The 21,537-nt window shown below is 38.7% G+C and overlaps 1 protein-coding gene across 1 annotated transcript in view; it reads left to right on the top strand.

Annotated features, from left to right (window-relative positions):
• Positions 1–859: 859 nt before the first annotated feature.
• PPP1R3A (protein phosphatase 1, regulatory subunit 3A) overlaps positions 860–21,537 on the top strand; it is a 26,263-nt gene continuing 5,585 nt past the window's right edge. The window contains exon 1 of the mRNA XM_010017451.1: positions 860–1,650. Within this exon, the coding sequence (XP_010015753.1) occupies positions 860–1,650 (791 nt within the window). The remainder of the gene's footprint in view (positions 1,651–21,537) is intronic.

Here is a 21,537-nt window from a genome sequence, read left to right as displayed (position 1 = left end):
AAATGTCCTGCACAGAGGTTGTAAACCCTTTAAGCAGGGCACTATGTTTCTTTCTCTTGTTTATAGCTGTGTGGCACAGGGTTTGTGTTTCACAGCTGGCTGCACGAGTTAGTTCTGTGAGTTGCTTTTCTGTCCATTTGGCTGTATGATGCTAAATGCAGTCAAGCACTAGATGATTTCATAATCTAATTAGTGGTGAATTCAGTCATATTTACAATGGAGCATTACGCGTTCATCTCCAGTGTACTCACTTCAATGTTTCATAGCATTCCTGGTTCATTTAAGTTGTGACGGCTAATCAATAGCTAGAAAAAGCTAGCAGTCCTAGGATCTGGCCCACTGAGTTAGCATGGTATAAAGCCAGGGCAGAATGTGACATTGCCCTTTTGTATCTGAAAATACGTTAAAAACATGGCCTTAAAAATATATGCAGGAATGGTTTACAATATAGAAACTATTTACCTGATGAAGTATACATCCTAATTAGAGATAAATAGATCTTTATTTGTATAATGTGATAAATTTGTTGTGCAACATAAGTTGATAATCTAAAAATAGCTCCATATGTGCAATTTAACCATGCAAATTTAGTTTTTAAATACTATTTTTCTTCTTGGCACTTAAAGCCACTTAAAAATAGGGAATGCAATATTTGAAATGTATCATTGAAATTGTAACATCTAATACTGTCAGATGGTGAACAGGCCAACATAGCTCACACACCATAGCATCTATTAATAGGCCTGACTCCCTTTTGCAATGTCAACTGTAACATTAATCCTTATTTTAAATCACAGTGTCTCAAATATCAGCTGCTACTAGTTGTACAGTTCTCTTTCAGTTTATATCAGAGAGCCCAATGGAGTCTTTTGAAGGACCTAGTCAGGTTAGCAGGGCTAACTTATTGGAAGTCCCCACTGTAAATGATTTCTCTTCAGAGGATGAAGATGTTAAACCTGATATTAGACATCGTTTCTCTCCACTTCCCCGAAGGCGGAATTCTGCTTCTTCTTCAGAGGAGGAGGCAGATACCCCCACCACCATCACAAGAAAAGTTTCATTTGCTGATGCATTTGGGTTTGATCTCGTGTCTGTTAAAGAGTTTGATACCTGGGAAGTTCCAAACACAGGACGAAATGACAACATAGAAGATGTTTTCCCTCAGGAGGAATATTTTTTCTCTCAACATTTTACGTTACCTGCTTCACAAGAAGAACTTTTGCAAAAAGTGCGAGAGCAGAAAGTGCTGTTGGAGTCAATCGTGCTCCTGCCTGGGATTACCTGTATGAACGGCATTATACGGGTCCTCAATGTATCCTTTGAAAAACTGGTGTATGTTCGAATGACACTGAATAACTGGCTCAGTTATTACGATATCCTCGCAGAGTTCATGCCTAATTCTTGTGGTAGTGAAACTGATCAGTTCTGCTTTAAGATTTCTTTGGTGCCTCCTTACCAGAAAGATGGAGCTAAGGTGGAGTTCTGTATACGCTATGAGACATCGGTTGGTACCTTCTGGGCAAATAATGACAACAAAAATTACACACTGATTTGTCACAAGAAAGAAACTGTGCCCAAGGGGGATAATAAGCCACACAAAGAGGTTACTGATAGACAACTTAAAGGCTGCTTAAAGACGACACAGAGCAGGTGAGGTTACACCTTAATTTTTGCTATAATACACAATATAGCCGATTAATGCTAACTTTCTAAGTGTGCTCGCTGGAGCTAAGAGTGCCCATGCTGGTTTCTTCTGCTGTTTTTTTTTTTGATGATGAATTAGACCAAGACTTTTTTTTTTTAAAGCTCTTGTGTATATCAGCCAGTAGTTTTGTGCAGACAGATTGGTTGGGATCATACTTTTAATATATGGCATGCATGCCTCTCATTTGAAAAGTAGTGTGAAGGTCTATAAATTATGGGCTGTGTACTGATTTTGATCTCTGTAGGGTATAAACTGAGCTGACATGAGTGAGACTGAGGTAGCTGTACAGTTAAAACACTCTACGTCCACTTCATTAGTAAGTCAACAAAAGTTTAAAAGGTTTTTCACATGATTTATTTCATGGTTCATTTTCTACATGCAATTATTGAAACAGAAATGGCACTGGTGGTTCAGGAAGCTGATAAGTCAGGGAAGGATCCTGTTGTAATTAGAATATCTAGTACAAACTTTTCTGCGAGTGGTTTGGCTATTCTGGAAGTATATTAAGGTAATAATTCCTTTTTCCTGCCACTGGTTGATGTTTCTATTTCACAAATGGTGAAATGAATAATGATTTATAAAGCAGAATTGGTAATTTATTAAAGAAAAAATATATAGAATTTCTTTCATTTATATTATTCTAATTAAATGTAAGTACTATGTTAATTATAAAGTGGCAGTGGTTAACTTATAATTTAACCACACATAAAGAGAGACACTCAGGTATAATAACTTTTGGCTTCTTACTCTGTTTTTAATTTCTTTCTGTAAGCAAAACAATGTTGCCTGTGAAAACTTTACTCTCAATTTTTTGCTCATCAAATTTGCTACAAATCAGTTAGAGTTCTGCAGGACCAAATCTTTATTTTCTCTGCAGTGGCCTTTGCAATACTTAGATCCTAGAACTGAGTTCATGTTGAGGTTTTAGTTTTTGGTGCTCCTCTGCTGGACTGAGCTGGTGGGGAAGTAGGAACAAAACTGCAGCAGTGGTGGGAGCTTCAGGAGAAAGCAGACAGCCAGGGCTTCTCCTGTGCAGAAATTCCCTTCCCAAACCCCAAACTCAGTGTGCTGAGAACCTCTACCAGCCCTAATGATGTACATCAGCCCTGTGAGGAGAGGTGAGCAATATGGCTTAATGCCTGCATCAACACTATGGTGTAAGAGCAGCTCTGGGGCTAACTTGGAGCATGATTCTTAGCCAGCCCACAAAGCTATTCTGATAAGTGCCACTTGGGCCAGCTCTGGGGTCACCATGATGATGCTTCCATGGCTGAACATCCCAGTACATCAGAGCAGAGGCAACGATGCCTTTACCTGCCATGTGGTTAGATCCTGACATTTGTGCCTGGTTCTGTACATCATTTTTGTCCTTCAAGAAATGTCACACGACCCATTCTGGGTAAATAAGATAGCCTGAGATTCCCTGCAGAAGGGCCATGATATCAAATACCACAGGCATATGCAGGCAGTGTGACTTCAGCCTGAGTTCAGGTAGCCCACATAGAGGAGATGATGGACATGGAGAGTCCTAACTTATGTGAGCCCTGGGCTTCCGGGTGCTTTAAGGATTGACCTACAAATTTAGATACAATTGGGCTTCTAATGTCAAATGAATCCTAAGAGTTTAAATCCCTGAAGTCTTCTGTGACATGTTTAATGCTAGCACAAGTTGTAGAAGCATTTCTTCTGGGGCATCATCTTTTATATGCTAAATGTATTATATACAAGTCAGACAGAGTTATTTTAAAAAATGAGAAAGGAGATAACATGTCTACTCCTTAACATAAAATTACCTTGTCTCTAATCAGAGTGTAAAGTTTTCTCCCTGCATATCAGCCTGCAGAGGAATGTATATATGTGTGTCTCTATCTATACATACATATGTATACATAGGTATATGTGCATATTTGCTCATATATACCCATACTCACATGTATATTTGTGACATTAATGCCAAAGTGGTCAGATTCTTGTTTACATTAAGATCTGTCACACATTTTTGGCAAATAGTTAAGTATTTCAAGGCCCTTTTTAGTGGTAGATGGATGTAAAGAGACCTTACAGTAATGCAAAAATGAGCTGAAGGTATTTTTGGAATATGGTTTCAGTGGTTGCCAAGGCTTCTGATAGACTGTTCTGTCAGATTGTAATCCGGGACCAATTTTATGCTACAGGGACTTCATTGACTTCACAGGAGTTACAGCTTTCACCAGTGTAAATGAGGTCAGCATCAGGGCCTTTCATTTCAAAAGAACTAAGATGCCAACCTCCATTGCTCACTTATTTTTCAAAGTGTCTTTGTACATGTTTCCCCTTTGAGTGAGGAGGAACACCCTGCAGACATCTGCAAAAGTACCTCATTATTCTCCTTCAGACCCTCATTAAAACTCCTTTGCTTTGATGTCTAGAAAAAAGCGCGAGAAAAACAAACCCCCCAAAATTGGCAAAGTGAGGCTGCTGATGTGCTATGACTCCTTCATGTCATGTTGAACACTGCTGCCTGTTTCCCGGCTCTACTTCACCAACCCAGCTCCCTCTCACCTCTTTTTTTACGTGCAGCGTTTATATATGCTGTGCTGTATGTTTATAGAACACTTAGCAAAGTGGGAGTCCTGGACCGTAACTAGCTTGTCTTAAGAGCTGCAGCAATGCAAACATACACACTAAAGTAATAACAATTTTACTTATGGTTCATACAATAAATACGCAGGTAAGGAGTATTGCTATCCATGCCCATGAGCTGGACATCTAATATTAAAGATTTCTTTATAGCAATCTGAATAGAAGGATATTTTAACAGGACACTTATTTAGGCCCCTGTTTAAAATTTAGAAACCTGTTACCACTTTTTTTTCCCCCTTAATATAGTCTTGGGTCTGAGATTATTTATGCTTGCTTTTAAAATGTGCAATTTACCTCTTCAGTTAAAAAATAAGATTATTAAAGAATTATGTTTTTAAGCAGAGTCTCATACACTCTAGGGCATACTTGTGTGTCTCATTAAATGTCATTAGTGAGGATTAGTTGCATTAGTTAAGTGAAAGGAATAATATGCACTTTCAGAGGAAGTTACTGGGGAAACACAATATGACTGTATCATGTTATCTTTAAGAATACGAGCCAGGACAAAGTTGTGTGAATGAGGCAATGGGATTGCTTCTGACATCATTATTAAGAACTAAAATAAAAATAGACTTAGCCCTAAAAAGTTGCACTGAAAAAGATGATAGTGAAAAGCAAAACTGCATGGAGTAATTAATACTGTAAACTGTCTAGATTTAGATATTCAGAACCACATGACTTAAACCCCTGCCTATTCATTCCATGTTTCATTTGCTTTTGCTTCCGTCTAGGCATGAACAAATAGTTGTCTCTTAGAGTTTCAGAAAGTATTTGCTTCTAAATGCATTTTTCCAAGCTAAAATTCTGGCCACATAGATGTTAATAATTTTTGTAGTTTTCAAGAAAAGAATTCATAGGCACAAAATATGGGTTGAAAAGACAACATTTGAATTAATTAATTTATGTCTTAGTCTATCTGAAATTGTGCATTTAACTAATACATACTCATAAATATACTTTGGGGGAAAAAAATTAAGGCTGTCACTGGAAAAGAGAGTGCTTCTGTCAGTAAACAGCCCTGAGTTCTATCATATATTACATTCAGAAAAATGTAAATTAACTGTATTAGCTCCACTCTAATCTCTTTTTGTTTGACTCTCATGCTTTTGGGACATGGATAATGATTCTGAACACAAATTTCTCCTGGTCATCAGGTTTGGACCACATGATTTTGATGTGGACCCCAGGCTCCTGCATCGCTCTGATCAGACAGGGACTGGTTGTGTGTTGCATGAGACAAACTCCTGTAGATCATGCTGCACGGTGCAGTGATAACGACCTGCAAACTATTTGCCCCGTCACTGGTGAGGCTGCGCCCCATTTCTGTGCTTGGTCCTGGTTTGCCATCTGTCAAGAGAGCAGCGGGAGCAAGAGCACAAGGAAAATGGCTGATAAGCACGAGACTTGTTTTACGAAAGTGTAAAATGTGCATTTGGACTTCTGTCTTCTGACAAGGAAGGGGGAGGCTACTGTTTTTATCAGAACCGTTAGAGTTATCCTCCATTTAGCCCTCTGAGTCCACAAGTGTGTCAGTCTGAACTGATGTTGGTCCCGCGCTTTTTTTGGTAATTGCTAGACTGTATCTTTCTTTGAATGGTAGTGCATCAATTCACTTCCCTCCATGTTGACACCTTAAAACAGAGCACAAAATAGGGCAATGTCTTGTACAAGAGCTGCTCTGTGTACAATGTGTGATGAGAAGGAAGAGTTAAAACCCCTGGGTCTGTGGGCTGCCAATGCTGACTTCAGGAGCATAAATACTGAATGGTCTTAGAGCAATTGCCAGTGAGAAAATTTCTGTGCATGAGTACTCTCCCATCTTCAGCTGCTGTCACATCCCTTTCTGAGGGAAGGCAAAGGAAGTAAGTTGCTGAAGACCCAGTGTGGCAGGACTGCCCTGTGCTCAGCCAATCTTTCCCAGGCAGACGGCAGAACAGTGCCTAGGTTGTCCCAGGAAATGCAGTTCTGCACCGGCTCCTCTTGGCCTTCCTGCAACCCCATGACATAATTAAAAAAATCCAAGACATCTGAATTAGATGTTTGGAAATAGTTTCACACGTACTTTGCTACAACTGTATTATTCCCAGCTGGTCCGTTTAAAATATGCATTTAAATTATGTTCCTCTTTAATCCTTGTTCCTTTGATTACTGCACATCATAATCGGAAAGGGGAAAGGAGAGCAGAAAAGGTGTTAAAACCCACATCTTCTTTGTGTACTGCTATTTAATCTCAGTGTTGTTTCTGACATCTCAAGTCACAAGTTACACCTTGATCAGCATACAGATAAGGGATTTGACTAAAGTTTATTACTATTATTAGGAAGTGACTGCAGTCACTGTTTTTACCAGGACAGCAGCTGCTTGAGAAGCTATCCATTCACAGGGAGCCAGCTAAAAGCAGCACTCCTCTGCTGTTCAATATGATCTAGTATTCCCAGCCCTTCTCTTGCCTCCTGGTCATTGCTAGTTTTGCCATGTAGAAGTCTTTGTCTTGTAGAAGTAGGTAGCACTGGCACCAAAATAAAACTTCTCCAGGTACTTGAAGACTTGATTATCAGGGACACAGGATAATTATTTAAGGTGATCTAAAATATACTATTCAAACAAGTGGGCTAAAAGCAGGCTGTGGAACTGAGGCTGAGTATTAGGAATGCTTCTTAATAGTGACTCTACAGTTATCTTTTAACAAAATTGCTGCAGCCGTACTTTCCAAAGTAATTTAAAATAAGCTAAGATAAACCACTTGAAAAATGTTCTACTGGGAACAAGCCTACTTGGCCAGGAACTGTGCTCAATGGTCCTTTTTTTAATATCTGTATAATCATAATATTTCAAAATCCGGGCATACTTACTATTTGAAATATGAAATATATCACAGACCTTAAAGGTAGATATCTAAGTTAATGGCATAAGGCTTTGAATGCTATCACAGAAATGCTGAAGAAACAGGTGGAAGTTATGGATGAGAATGGCATGCACAGAGCAAATAGACACCTGCTAACCATACTTGCAGTCTCCTGCAGGAGAGTACCTGAAGATGTAAAAACTGTCTCATTTTTCCCTTTGGTGTTTGTGAACTGTGCTACTCATGTTCTATCCATTTATCGCACTAGAAATATTAAAAGAAGCTTCTAAATTTTTAAGTATCAATGTATGAAAATAGCATGTTGCTTTACTGACAATCTTGGTGCAGTATTTACTCTGGATCTTAGTATCAGCGGTTTCTTATTCACTTCCATGCTCTACGTTTTTTCACTTGTTTGCATGAAACTATATAAAACTGATGCTTTGTATCATTTCTCAACCACGTGATAAGTAAGTACTTGTAATTATAGATGAACTGCTTGGCTTTATACTTGCAGGTTTTTTATTTTCTTTTTTTACAGTTGCTACTATTTCATCAACTTATTTAAACATGCCAGTACTGTAACACTATTACAACTGACTCTTAAAGCTCTTTAATGCAGCAACTGTCTTGATCCTGCAATAGGCACAATAACTAATTTAATGAACATCAGGAGTTTCAATGGACTTTGTAGAACTCTGCATGTGTAAAATTATCCTTGAATGTTAATATTTACAGGAGCAGAGCTTAGTTCTACGCTCTTTTAGATCACTGATTAAGGACTTTCAGACAAATAGAATATATTGCTAAATGAACTCCTATATTCCATTGTTCAGTGACTCTTTTGTTGAGGGATCTATCTGTTTTACAGATTGAACCATTCTGGTAATGACCATTTCAATACTCTGTCTCCTGACCACTGTTCAGGTATTGCAGTTCATAAATGTTCAGTTGGGAAAAAGATGTTGCATTACATTCACCTTGACTTGGCTAAATGTTAGTCTTGAAAAGATGTTTAAAGTCAGTGAAACATTAACTGAGAGCACTGGAGTCATATTTAATCAATGCATTCACTACCAGTGTCATTTGAGCTGTTTATTCTGATTATGAACTTTAAGCTGTGATCCAGTCACAGTGCTGCAGCTCTGAAATTGAAGCAATTGATTCGGCTACACTGTAAGTCAGGAGAACCAGTCACCCACCATATTTTTTGAAATAAAATGTGTATTGTCTTCTCAGTTAGGAAAAGTAGAAAAAAACAGTCCAGACAAATACTTTGCAAGTTAAATGCAGTCCCTGCCTTAAGGCAAAGGAAGAGAAAGACCTTTTAAACACCATGTGAGCATGTTAGAAGTGGCAATTTGATCCCTAGGCCTTCAGTTGACACACAAGAAAACAGTAGTTGATATGCCAAAGCATAATGGGGGGCTTGGTTCTCTAAGTGTCTCTCCACTCTCCTCCTGATCTGTGGAACCAGGTGATACTCTGACACTAAACCCAAAGATTTATTGATACTGGTTACTAATAGCAGTTCTAAATAACACTGGAGAGCACTGAGCTACACAAACGAATGTGAACTAGGTGGGGCTGGTAGGTTTTTCTCTACCTTGCACTTAGGTGCACCAAGTTGCTTCACATTTACGTTTTGCTTTGATGCGTAATCATTGTCCCTGCAATAGTGTTTATGGCTGCTGGATGACAAGCATAAGATGTTCAAGCCTGGATCACTTCATGTTGAGGTAGAGGGTTGTGGAGTTTGTCAGTCTTTCTTCCCAGCTGCCCTAGTAAATGTGCAACAGAGTCTCCTAGGTTATATTCCAGGTCTTCCTGATAAAAATATTGATACCGGTTACACAGCTGCCTTCTTGCTTTGTGGTAGTAAGATAGCATGTGAAAATAAAAATAAAGGTTATAAAAGTCTCTTGTCATGGTAACCCCTGGGAATTTTGTCCTTTTGAGATATTTATTGAATTTATAATGCTTTCCAAGATTTCAGTTATATTGTCCTCTCTCAAGAATGACTGGCTAAGGCATTTTTGTGGTCACACATTATTTTCTCCTTCCCAGGGGTGGTACCTGAGTCTTAGGCTCACCCTGAGTGCCATCTATCTGTCTAGGTATCTCTCTAAGGCTTCTGTCACCTTCTTGTATGTGTCTCAGCATACTGCAGTCAGCTTCTAGGAAATACCTCTTTTCTGACATGCCAGTAGGGAACTGCTACTTCTCTATTTTTCCAAGTGAGGGAAAGACCAGGTACGACCCAGGGTAATGTCTTTTTCTTCTCGGATGTATCCAAGAACTTGAGAGAAGTTCAAGACCTGTTGATGGTACTTGCTTTACTCTGCTGTCTTTTAAAACAGTGGGAGAAAGAAGCAAGAGAACAGAGGGGCTTTACTCCCATCTCCTTTCTACAACACCATTTTGATATTTGATCATGCCCCTTCTGGGCAAAATAGCAACCTAAGAAGCATATTCTCTGACCTTAGGCCAAACTTGATTTCTGACTCATTTTTTCCTCTTTTTCAACAGTTTGGCCCTGGAGATAGTCGTCTCAATAGTAAGGGCTGCATTACTGGTTCTCAATGGAGCTGCCAATAGATCTTCTAATGCTGTCCAGGGGAATCTTTCCTAAAGAAATTCGTTGTTTTTGAAGTAGTTAACCCATTCTGTCGAAGCGTTTAAGCAATTTTCTGATCAATCCATGTATAAAACAGCTGTGGAGCAAGGCTTCCGAACTGGCTTCTTTTCAACATTGTTATTTGGATATCATAATAAGGTACAAGAATCATGACAGAGCTATAAGGGAATCTGAAAAAAAAAGATGCAATCTTCCTGTTCTTAATTGCTGTAATTTAATTTGAGTTATAACTGACTTACTAGGCATTGGGGTTTCTGCAGTCTTCATGCCTATAGTCATGAGATTTGCAGCTAGATAGGGCTATATTAAAGGTTCAAGTGTGGCATGAAACCGGTGTTGAGCCCCTGTTCAGACTGTATGGCACTAAAAGCTTCAAATGGACAGATATAAATCTATGTTAAAAAAATATAATTTACGAATGTTCTGCCATTAAAACTCAAGGTCTTTTTTAATGAGCTAGAAAATAAAGACTAATTTCTTGGGACTCTGTTTGCTTTGAGGCTATGATTATTCTCATCCCAAACCAGGCCAATGCATTTTGTTCTGTGCCTCTTACGTCCCCACTTCAATCATAAACTAAGACTGAAAAATGAAAATATTAGTAATTGGAAAATATAATCCCCTGGATAGCACCAATCCAATAATCTTAATAAAAATAGGTTTATTGCAAACATTGCCTGAACGCAACTGGGAATTATCTTTTCAGAAAAACACTCGAATTCCCTTACAGCTGCTCTCTTGATCAATTGTCCCACTCGATACTATTAATCATCATACTATATACTACTTATTCGGAGCACTTTTTCCACTTTTCTTTCCAATTTCTCCTTCTTTAGAAGCTACTAACAGTCCTTTATTATACTTTTGCAGGCCCACCTTTTCTTCTCTTCTGGTATCAGCCCTTTAGATAAGACGACCAAAACTAAGGGGTATTTGTTTCCTCAAGGTGGGGAAATACCATGAATCAATATTCTCTTTCTCAGATTTCAACCATTAAAGAAGATGTTCTACTGTTTTCATGCAAGATACTTGTGAAAGTTGCTGGACTGACTCTCCTGATAATGCAATCTTCTATTCACAGTGCATTTTCAAAATGGTAGCTGCGGTGGAAGCCTACATTGCCATGCCAGCATGCAAATATCCTCACCCACACTCTAATGATGAGCAGGTCACTCCATGTCCCTGCCTCTATCCTCTGTGTCGTGGCTATCAACAAGGGAGCTAATTAGTGTCAGTCCTGTTTGTTTGGTGACACCTATTTACTAAGAACTAGACTGAGCCCTCTCTAACACTGCTGGTAGTTGAAGGTCATGTAAGAAAATCAATCTTGCCTAGATTTGTAATAAGGGCTCTGATTTTACGTACAGCTTCATTCTAACAGGATCACTTGTAATGGCATAATATTTTAAAATATTATTCAGTAATTTCTATGTAATGTTCTACACAACTATTAATTTATGGCTGTTGATTTTCTTCACAGTTTTTGTTTCAATTTCTGAATCTTTTCCCTTGTGGTCTCAATCAGTTTGGACTCTAATAGTGTAATTTAAAGTATTGTTTTCTGCATTGTATAAATGAAATTATTTTTCTGTTGTGCTTATATTTTTTAAACCACCCATATAAACAGAAGGCAATGATACTGCCACACATGACATGTAACAGCAACATCGTGATTCAGGCACACATACCATGACCTCTCCACAAGGAGGGGTCATTTGAAGCCAAAATGCTCTCAGGTATGAATTGGCTATTTTTACCTGGCAAGTAGCAATTCAGGTGTGTGCATTAGGGACCCAGAACTGTGGGAATAGTGGTGGCTGAGCTTCAGTTACCCTCTGCTTGTTGACAGCATGGATAGCAATGTTCCACGCCATGCTCAACACTGCGATTTGTAGTCTTGGTCTGTCTGTAATTTGTGCAGCTGCTGGTTTCTGCTGTACCTAAGGTCTAGTTCCCAGGACTCTATCTCAGGTTTTCATAGGAGGCAGTTGTTTTCAGCCTGAGGACACAGCCAGCTGCACAGGCCCACAACCCAGCCACCTTCCCAGCTCTACTCCCCAACACCTCCCTGAACTTCTGCCTGGCACCATCAGTTTCCAGAGGAGCTGTGATGCCCTACCCAGCATTAAGATCAGCTTCCCTTAACAGTATGTAAAAGCCTGAAAATGACTCAGAGCGTTTCCCTAAAAGGTGTTACAGCTGTGTACTTAGTTTCCCTGCAACTTTCTTTCAGAGCCACTTTACTGCTTCCTCCCCACAATGGATTTGGTACTTTAGAGCTCACACATGCTGCAGTGTTGACACCGACTGCCATTTGCTGGTTGCTGTCTTTGCACTGTGCTCACTTTGTCCTCCCCTCCAAACATGGACAGACTCTCCACAGTTCTGATTTTATGTGCCCAGCACTTCTGCCTTCTGTCCAGTCATAATTCTGTGTCCAGTTGTTTAGTGCTTTTCCTAAGGTCTAATATTCAAATTTTATTTCATTGGGCTTTTTCCCTATGTCCTGGCTTTAAAGAGCAGAGGGCCATTTCATTTTCTCATGCAGTAATGTCACTTTGCTTGTATTTTCTTCATATGTACTATAGACTATCACAGCACTTCTTGTAGGGTGCACGTATTTTTTATGCACCCTAATCTTCATATGCTGCATATCTGGTTTGAATAATTGAAATTCTTTAGCAATCATATAAAGCCTTACTGTGAATTTAGACGATTCCTAAGAAAAAATATATTTCCTTAATTTCTAGCAAATTCTTATCAATACCTTTATATACAAATTGCTATAAAGATAAGCTATTCTTATCTAATTGTTTCCAGGAGTTTAAGACTATCTCAGCAGGAGCTGCTGAGGGATGAAACTTCTAATGATGATTTAAAGCAGTGAAGTGTGTAGGCTGAAACTGAAATAATTATTGCTGTAACCCTCTAAGCACTCTAAGTTCCTCAAGAGAAAATACTTCTCTCAGAACAGACCCCGAACAACAAAATGCTAAAAAAGTAAAATAAAAAAAAAAGAAAAAGACACTTGGAGCAAGATGATAATTTAGAACCAGAATCAGTATAATGTGAGGATGTTCTCAACAACTGCTCACAAATGCATCAGACATCACAATTAAAAAGGAATAATAATTATGGCCCCATTCTAAAGTATGTAATATTCTATTCCATTCAATAAGACATGAACACTTTAAAACCATCAGTGTAATCCACAAACCTATATTTACAACATTAAACTGGATGTTCTGCCTTTTCAATAACTGTCATCTCATCTCTATTATTTTCACCTCAGACTCTAATTGTTTCTTTTATAGGAGCTAACCTACCAGTGTCCTTGGCAGTACAGTTTATGGCTCATGCATTTACAGTAATTGTTTGGGCAATTTGCCACACAGTATAACAATCTTCACATCACAATCAGTTTTTATAATAAACAGCATTAGTTGTGAAAAATACAAGTGATGCATGATTCTTATGGTAGACAAAGGGCACCGAAGATGCCCTTTAGAAAAAGAAAGGAAAATGCTCAGGCCTTGAACTGCTTGAGAAAAATACTGATGTCACAATAGAGCTAATTAATTTGATGGTACAAACAAGAGGGGGAAAGGGCCTTGCATTCATTAGTGTCAATTCCAGATGAGAGCATACCGTTCATAAAAATAATATTCTGTCTGTTTAGACAAAAAAGTCCAGGTAAACAAATCAGAAATAAGCAGCAGTTCCTGCAATAACAATGATTTTGCTCCTTAGCTTTATCAAGGCTCTTTAGCCACAGGGAGCCTGCGTAAGTACAACTTGCTGGTAGACCTCCGGACGAGGCCAGACCCAGCTGCACACCAGCCAGGCTGGCTCCAGCGTGGCCAGTGCTGCCGGCACTACAGGACACTGGAGCCTCTGTGCCTGGTGCTGGTCTGCTCCTGGGAAGCTGAGCACGCACTTAATGGCTTCTCTCTACAACATATGGGTGGTTACACATAAAGGTGTCCCACCACATGTTGCAGGCATTCTGTGGCGCATTTTTCAGGTGCCCAGAAATAAGAGGTCAAGCATTGCTCGGTGGGGAGTTTTTTAACACAGTGCCAGCAGGCATGGTCTCCCACATTAGGAATTCTCCAGAGGACAAGTAAGGTATATGTTCTCTTATGCCAGTGCACAGGCTGTCAACCACCTTGTCATCTCCACTCTACCTTACAGACCCTAGTTTCTGCTGAAGTACAATGAGGCAAAGCTGTGGGAAGCACAAAGGTGGCTTCAAGCCAAGGTTGTACCTCCCCATCTTGAGCTAGGCTGTGGATTCTCTGGCAGCAGTAGGGCTTGAGACTAAAAACCACGTGTGATAAGAAATTGTGGATTGGTTGTATTCTAAGACTACAACTTAACAGCTGATAAGATGGTGATCAATTTAAATCAGTAAGACTTGTCCCTGTAATGAGTTTTGGACTGAGCCTTATGCAGAAAAGGAATGAGTTTATCTTTACTTGTTAAATATTTAGTTCCTATATTCAGTGAGGGAGATATAATAGAATTAACTATGGACCCACCATCACAAGAGAAGTCAAAGTTTGCGCTTTGGAGATCCACACTGGGGTCCTGCATGGCTCCCAAAGGGTGTTCAGGAGTTGCCATATGAAGATAGAGAGGTCAGGACGTGATTTGGATCTAGATACCAGAGGGTGATGGGATGTATCTTCAGTGGTAGTCTCACTATGGTAATGAGACCAAAATCGAGGTTATGTTTTTAACTTTTTTTAAGTACTATTTTTTTTTCCCATAGTACCAATTGTTCTTTCCCATCTTGCATTTTCCTCTCTCCATGAATTGTTTTTTCTAATATTTTCTCCTCTGTTCCACTGATATTTTGAGTCCAGTATAAATGGAGCAATATTTATGATGCAATTTTCCAGTAAGTCAACTGTAGGGGGGGGAGGGTTATGTTAGTAAAAAATCGGATTGAATTCTTACTCTACTGAGTCTTAGAAACAATTTAATAGAAACTTAAAGCTCTCTTTAGAATATTACACATATACAATCTTTCCTACTGCTTTCTAGAATTCCTTCCTTGAAAATTTATTTTTGATGCAAGTTTATGGGTTTTGAATGGCATCGCATACAATAGTACAGAAGTTCAGAATTACATTGAAAAGTCTTTATTTACCTTCTTATCAATGTTCTTTTAACCCTAAAGGTCCAAACTTTTTACAGGCTTTCTACTTCCAACATGTACATAAAATTTAAATATATTTTTTGTTGTTCCTTGGGTTTGGGTTTGTTTTGTTTTTGTTTTGTTTTGTTTTGTTTTTTAATAAGTGCAGCTATTTTGTTCTGTGATTCCTTTTGACATGACATCTGTTGCTAGTGTTACAAAAATAACCAAACCAAACTGCCAGCCCTTCCCTCTCCATGTGTCCCTCCTCTTCCCAGCTCTTTGGGGTTACAGTTTTGTGCAGGATGCCTGTTTGGCTCCAGTGACACCTCAAACCTGAGCACTTACCTGCACTAATTTACTCTTTGCTATTCTTCTCAGTAAAACATTGCTGAGACATTTAACTAATTCTTTTCAAGGATCTCGTATGATGTTTACATCCCAGTAGCATCATTCTTCAGCAAGGCTGGCTATTTTCAGCATGAGATCCAAAAGCACTAGTTATATTGAAGGTTGCTGCTGTATTAGGCTCCTCTTAAGTTTAGAAATCTGACCTGAAATTAAAATAGAATTACTGTTTGGTTAGCAACTTGTATCTTGCCAGCGCCTTTCATGAGGACATTTTAGCTCCACCTCAACATCAGGGTAGAAAAGGATTGCTTTGATTTTGAATCCACTTTGAAGTAAAAAACAGAAGCATGAAAGATTCTGTGAAACCCTAAGCCTATCTGGATTTTAAAATAAAGTTATATTGAAAACTTTTTTTCCTGTTACTTTTTTAACTAAATATTTGAGAAATATATTCTTTAAATACTTTAATGTCCCCATACCTCTTTAATTTCAGACTAAATAATATATTCCCACATTTTCTTTTAAATATGAGATAGTATAAAATTGCTCAGGTTGCATTAAGAGTTTTACAGGTATGTTTTCATCTTTCCATATTCTGTACTCCAACAATTTTAGCCTTTTCCCATATTCTGTAAAAAAATATCTTGTAATTTAGGTATTAATATCTAGCATAAGTGGATATAACACGAAACAATGTGAATGGTGCTGCAGGTTATACACAACTTTTGCCAAATACTGGTGTGTGAACTAAAACTATGGCAAGTTACAACAACCTCACCAACTATGAAGAGATCGCTAGGTAGCTCCTGGCTATATTCCCAAACCTACTTCAGACCAGACCAAAGCACCTGCTGTTCACAGTGAAATGTATGCTCCTGAAAGCATAAGTCTGAGGGTGTGTGTCTGCATAGGAGCATTTGAAATAGGGCTAGACTGGGACTATGGGACCATGATGTCTTAACCCTTGGGAAATGTGTTGCATGATCCCATTCACAAAACTGTATCCATGTTTCCATACCAAGACCTTCTCAATTTCTTGTGCCTGGTACTTGCACAGAAAAATAACAAGGTACACTTTTCTAGTGTTTACAGATCTTCTTTCAGGATTCCACAACAAATGTTTTCGTGAACTCTTTCTATTAATACATTAACAGAGTCTTGCTGCTTAATATCTTTTCTGCCTTCTCAGTATTTACCCCTTTGCTGTAAAGAGTAGAGGGCATTTATTTCTCCTCTTGCTAGGCTGAAAATAGAAATACTCAATTTGTCTCTTTGCTTAATATAGATTTTTCATCCTGTCAGTCTTCTTGTAGTCATCTTCTGCACCTGTTCCAGTTTGAATTAATCTTTCTTGAACATCGGCTACAAATGTTTCAGAGGAGTTTTACTAGTACCTGGTACTGCAACATGAATATTTCCTGTAAATCTTGCACTACTGGGAATACCATCTCTGACTGGAGAACTTGTTGCCACAGCCATCTCACACCGGTGGCTTGGAAATGTTTTCTGCCAAGAACAAACTTGGATTTTTTTTGATTGCCTGTTTTTTCCAATTTCAGAGCCCTTCTTTTGTGACAGAAACTCTAGTCCCTAAATGTATAACCTGGCACTTTATAATTTTGATTTTTCGCCCCATATCTATTATTCTGATCCTCAGGCCACCCATTTCATTCAATCCTCCCCTGTGTTGATGATTCCTCCCAACTTCCTATCAGCCACAGATTTAATTTAACTTTGACTTTTTGTGCCTTGATCTGTAGTAACATGACTGAGTACGTCTGATTACATGACTGGTCCTCCCCAATTCCCCAGTGATGTCTGCCAGCTCCATGCAACCCAGCTCGTGGGGCCCCACTTGGCACCGAGCCCCTCTCCCACCACCCAGCTCTTGTACTCATCTCCCTCTTCTTCAGTTTAATTAATAAATTTCCCATGTGGCTGCACAACAAATGCTTTAATGAAGTCCAGATAGATTAGATGATAACTGATTTTTAGACAAGGGAACTACAGTAATCTTATCAAAGACAGATATTATCGGGTGAGTCTGGCATTTTTTATGCCATTTTTCATTTATCTCTATTTATTTTCTCACTTAAGTTTTGTTCTGAATCTTTTGTGAAAACTTTTTGATGACACCTAGGCCAATGGTTGCCCTCACGCTACTTCTCTTTTTTTTTGTCTAAAAATAGCTACTACTTTTCCTAGTCTTCTGAGACTGTTACAGTAGTATCGAGGCTAATTTGATAGATTTGAATAGCGAATATTTTAAACCAATGTGTGATTCCCTCTTGTGGGTCTCTCAGTATTTTGGGTTGGAGATTATCTGCTCCTCTTAATTGGACCATATTTAAACACCAAGTTCTGCTCCCAGACTGGGTCATATATAATTTTCTAAATCTCTTCCTATCAGTTGTGCCCTGTACGATCTCTGTTCCTGTAAGTTTCTGCCCCATTAATAGCACTGTGGTAGAAAAGCTCAGAAGTCTTCTGATTGTGGGGTTATACACAGATTATCTGAGATCTTCATCAAATTTAACTTACCAAAAAAAATTCTATTTAACTTAAAAAGGCTAATTCCAGAGTCTTGACATGTCTTATTTTATCCAAACCCTTTCTGAAGTCAAAAAAATACTGTTCATTGGCTAATTAATTTTTTTCCTCATCACTTAGATGCTGTCTATCCACTTTTCACATCTTTAGGGTTCAATTTTAACATTCTCTGGGATGCCAATTCAACATACATTTGGGACTTCTGAACTCCTCTGCATAATGTCCATTAACTTTTCAGTCCTCTCAGTCCTACTAACTGGTCCTTGAACTTCCAATTTGTTCTTTCTAAATGCAAAATTATAGCAATGACCTGTTGATTTCCTTTTATCGCTCAGTCCAAGTGAATGGGAATTACAACACGAATGAATCATACGAGCATGAGGAGGTTTCTTTGAAGCTGTTAGAAATTCTTAAGTTCCTAATGTACTTTATGAAGATTTGTCTCAGCTGAAGGAGAAAAAGGATCTGAGCTTCTGCAGGTGTACAGACACTTATGCTAGAAGGGACCTGCATCAGCTGGATACATGGATTTTTCCAACTCTCGTTTAGAATGGCTAAGATCTGCTGGACTGCTTAAAGATAAAAGTAAACATTTTTAAACAGAGCACAATTTTTGTGCCTCTCACTATAAAATGTAGGCACATTTAAACCACTTTCAACAACACAGTGAGATAATTAATTTATAAACCTTAATTAATATTATAATTTAAAAATCTACTCATGAAATTCTGATAGTGAGCTAGGAACTTTTCAGAGAAATACTGAGAAAAAAGTCAGTGAAAAAGCATACTAACTAGAGAAACACTTTCTAATTGCCACTGTTTGATGAAGGGGCTAATTTTTATTGGATTTTGGGAAGTGTTTCAGTCTTCAGGGTGTACATATACGTTTGAGATTGTTCTGTATTTTTATGCATCCATAGTCTTAGCATCTTCATATCACTTCTTAGATTGAAGCAGTGTTGTTAAATGACTCAAAGGATCCTCAAAGGCTTCAGTATTAGTATCCTCAATTTAGGTTAATTTTAGATTTCCCAGTAGAATAATTATATGAGGACAGATATTTTTGATGTACAAGTAAAATAAGGAAAATAGCTCTTACACTGACTTTCCCTGTACTGATGTGTTTGCAGAACAGGTGTGCGCAAAAAATGGGCTATAAGCCAGCAATCTTTATAAAATTCAGTGCAACATGCAAGAATTTGTGTTACAAGCCCTTGGGTATGGGTCCAGGCTGTGAAGCTTTATCATCATTGCTATTTATTACCTATGTTGCAGCTGTGAAAAGAAACTTGAAGATGAGGGCTCCAGCTATTGCTAGAACAAGAGTTAAGGACAAATTCAACTCTAATCACAACAACAGTAAAACTGTGGGGATCAAGTCACACACTAAAAGCCACAGCCACTGAAACTCAGTAGCTACATTCCCATTTGGATTTAGAGTTCTAAGGTGAGATTCAGTCAGCTAATTTCAGTTATTAAAACTTATCATTCCAGCCTAAGGAGGTAGCTCTTAAATTCCCCTATGATCAGACTCTTCCAGAGGCAGAGAAGCTCCTTCAAACGATATGTCACTCCATCTTACTTGTGATGTCCATGACAGAAGGAGTGGGCCTTTGAAAACTTTGAAAGTTTTAATCTTGCCAGTGATGATAGGGGTGATGTACACTACTGCCTGAACACAGCTAGATAAGGTTAAGCCCATGTCAGCACATGCCCATAAGCATCCAGCTCGAAACAGCTTTGTACATGTTCATTTAAATGTTTAGAAAATAGGTGTTTCTTCTTAGCATTCTAATTCAAATACTCTGTTTATATTTTACACTGAAAAGTAGTTAATAAAAACCCTCAAATAATCACTGGATAGGTAATACACGAAACAGGGGACAGAATCCAGGTTTTTTTTTCTCGAAGGAATGAAAAACAAGCTAAAGACTAAGGATCCTGCTTGTATATCAGGAGCAGCAGGCAAATCTGCCTTCCAGTTTCTCCCCAGATTGTCTGCATCCTGGTGATTTGGGTATTCTTTGGATGTGTGTGCAGTGGAATTTTTAATCACATCAGGGTGTGAGGGAAGCAGACAGTGCCACTGCATCTTGGGTGCAAGCTCTGGCTGCCAGTAGACTATTATGTCAGATGGGGGCATCAAAATCTCCCCTTCTTCTGGGAATAGTTCTTGAAAGAAAATAACATGTCAAACTCCATGCCTTTAAGAAATAGATGAGAGCCCTTTCTAGCAGCAAATGATGCCATCCCTGCTCCCCAAGAGTTGCATCCACACAGAATCATAGAATGGTTAGGGTTGGAAAAGACCTTAACATCATCTAGTTCAAACCACTCTGCAAATGGCTGAATGCTGCAGGTTGCCAGCTACATTGAAAGAAAAGCTTTGGGACACTCCTTTTTTCCCCCCACTGGATAGTAGTAGAAGATTCCTCTGCCGTACTCATGTGGTTTTGGGATCATTTTGGGTGACTGACTCACTTATGCTTTATACTTGTCTTGGCTCCTAATTCAGGGCTATTGCATACACCCTGCTAGCACCTAAATGCTTTAATGCATCTGTCTCATAGTTAAGCCCCAGGATACACAGTGTCTAGGCTTACAGAAGAAGGGAGCAGGTGGGTAAAAAAGATGCAAAAGAGAAGAAGAAAACTGGGAACAAGATGTTACACGAAGACAAGCATTTAAACCATAAAAAAAAATATAAAAAAATATGTATAAATATTAAGCAGTAATGATTTACCTTAACCCCCCGCCCCCATCTGTTGCAAAGAAGGGTCTGGGTCTGCCAGCCTTTTCAGGATGAAATGCAGATTATAGCAACTGCTGGCAGGGGAAAGTACAACTTGGTGTGAGTAGGAGAGTGAGCAATGTGCGGAGGCTATGCATGTACCAGAATTCAAGAGTGACATGACATTCATATGGCTAGAAAGAATATTCAGCATTACTGCAATTAATGCTGAAAAAGAACTGTTGAGGGAGCTTTAAATCTTGTGCTCCAAGCGCAGCTTTGAACAACAGAAGGCCAGGAGGAAATTTAATAGGGCAGTGCAAATTACTCCAAGTATCCTCCTACGAGAACTTTGCATCTTCCCTGAGATATCTGATGGTAGCCAGTGTCAGAGATCAGATGCTAGGCTGGCAGGATCTTCTGTCTGCTTTAGCCTGGCAATCCTTATAAAGGCTGGATTTTAAAAAGTTAGTGACAGTCGATGTCTAGATTCTTTTAACAGAGTATAAATTTAGCATCCTCCTTCTGAATTAAGCATTTAGGTGGCAGAGTTACTGTTATATCAATTCAAATGAAAGATGCTGGGAGAAAATAGAAGGGGAAAAGATTAATATTTGAAAATTAGAAAGTAATTTTCAGTAACAGAGGTGGACGCCTGGTTGACAAATGCATAAATTAAGACCTGCAGAAAAAAAATCACTCCTCATATAGAAGTCATTAGCAGTGATATAATAATTTACATTTTACATAAGTGACATTCTTTTTAGATTTCCCCTCCTTTCCACTAAAGGTTAATCCCTATAAGCACACAATTCAAACTGCTATCACTTTGTATTGATATTGATGAGGACTGCAGTTGCTCAGCATCTCTCTGTAGGTGTTTGTCATGTTGGACCTGGCCTTTGTTTTCACAGCCAGCAAGGCAACAGTAAAAACTGTGTTGGCTGCAG

This window comes from Nestor notabilis, unplaced genomic scaffold (assembly GCF_000696875.1).
Source record: "Nestor notabilis isolate BGI_N333 unplaced genomic scaffold, ASM69687v1 scaffold26336, whole genome shotgun sequence".
NCBI classification, from domain to species: Eukaryota; Metazoa; Chordata; class Aves; order Psittaciformes; family Psittacidae; genus Nestor; species Nestor notabilis.
The sequence above is the reverse complement of the archived record's forward strand: the minus strand, read 5'-3'. Positions and strand labels throughout refer to the sequence as shown.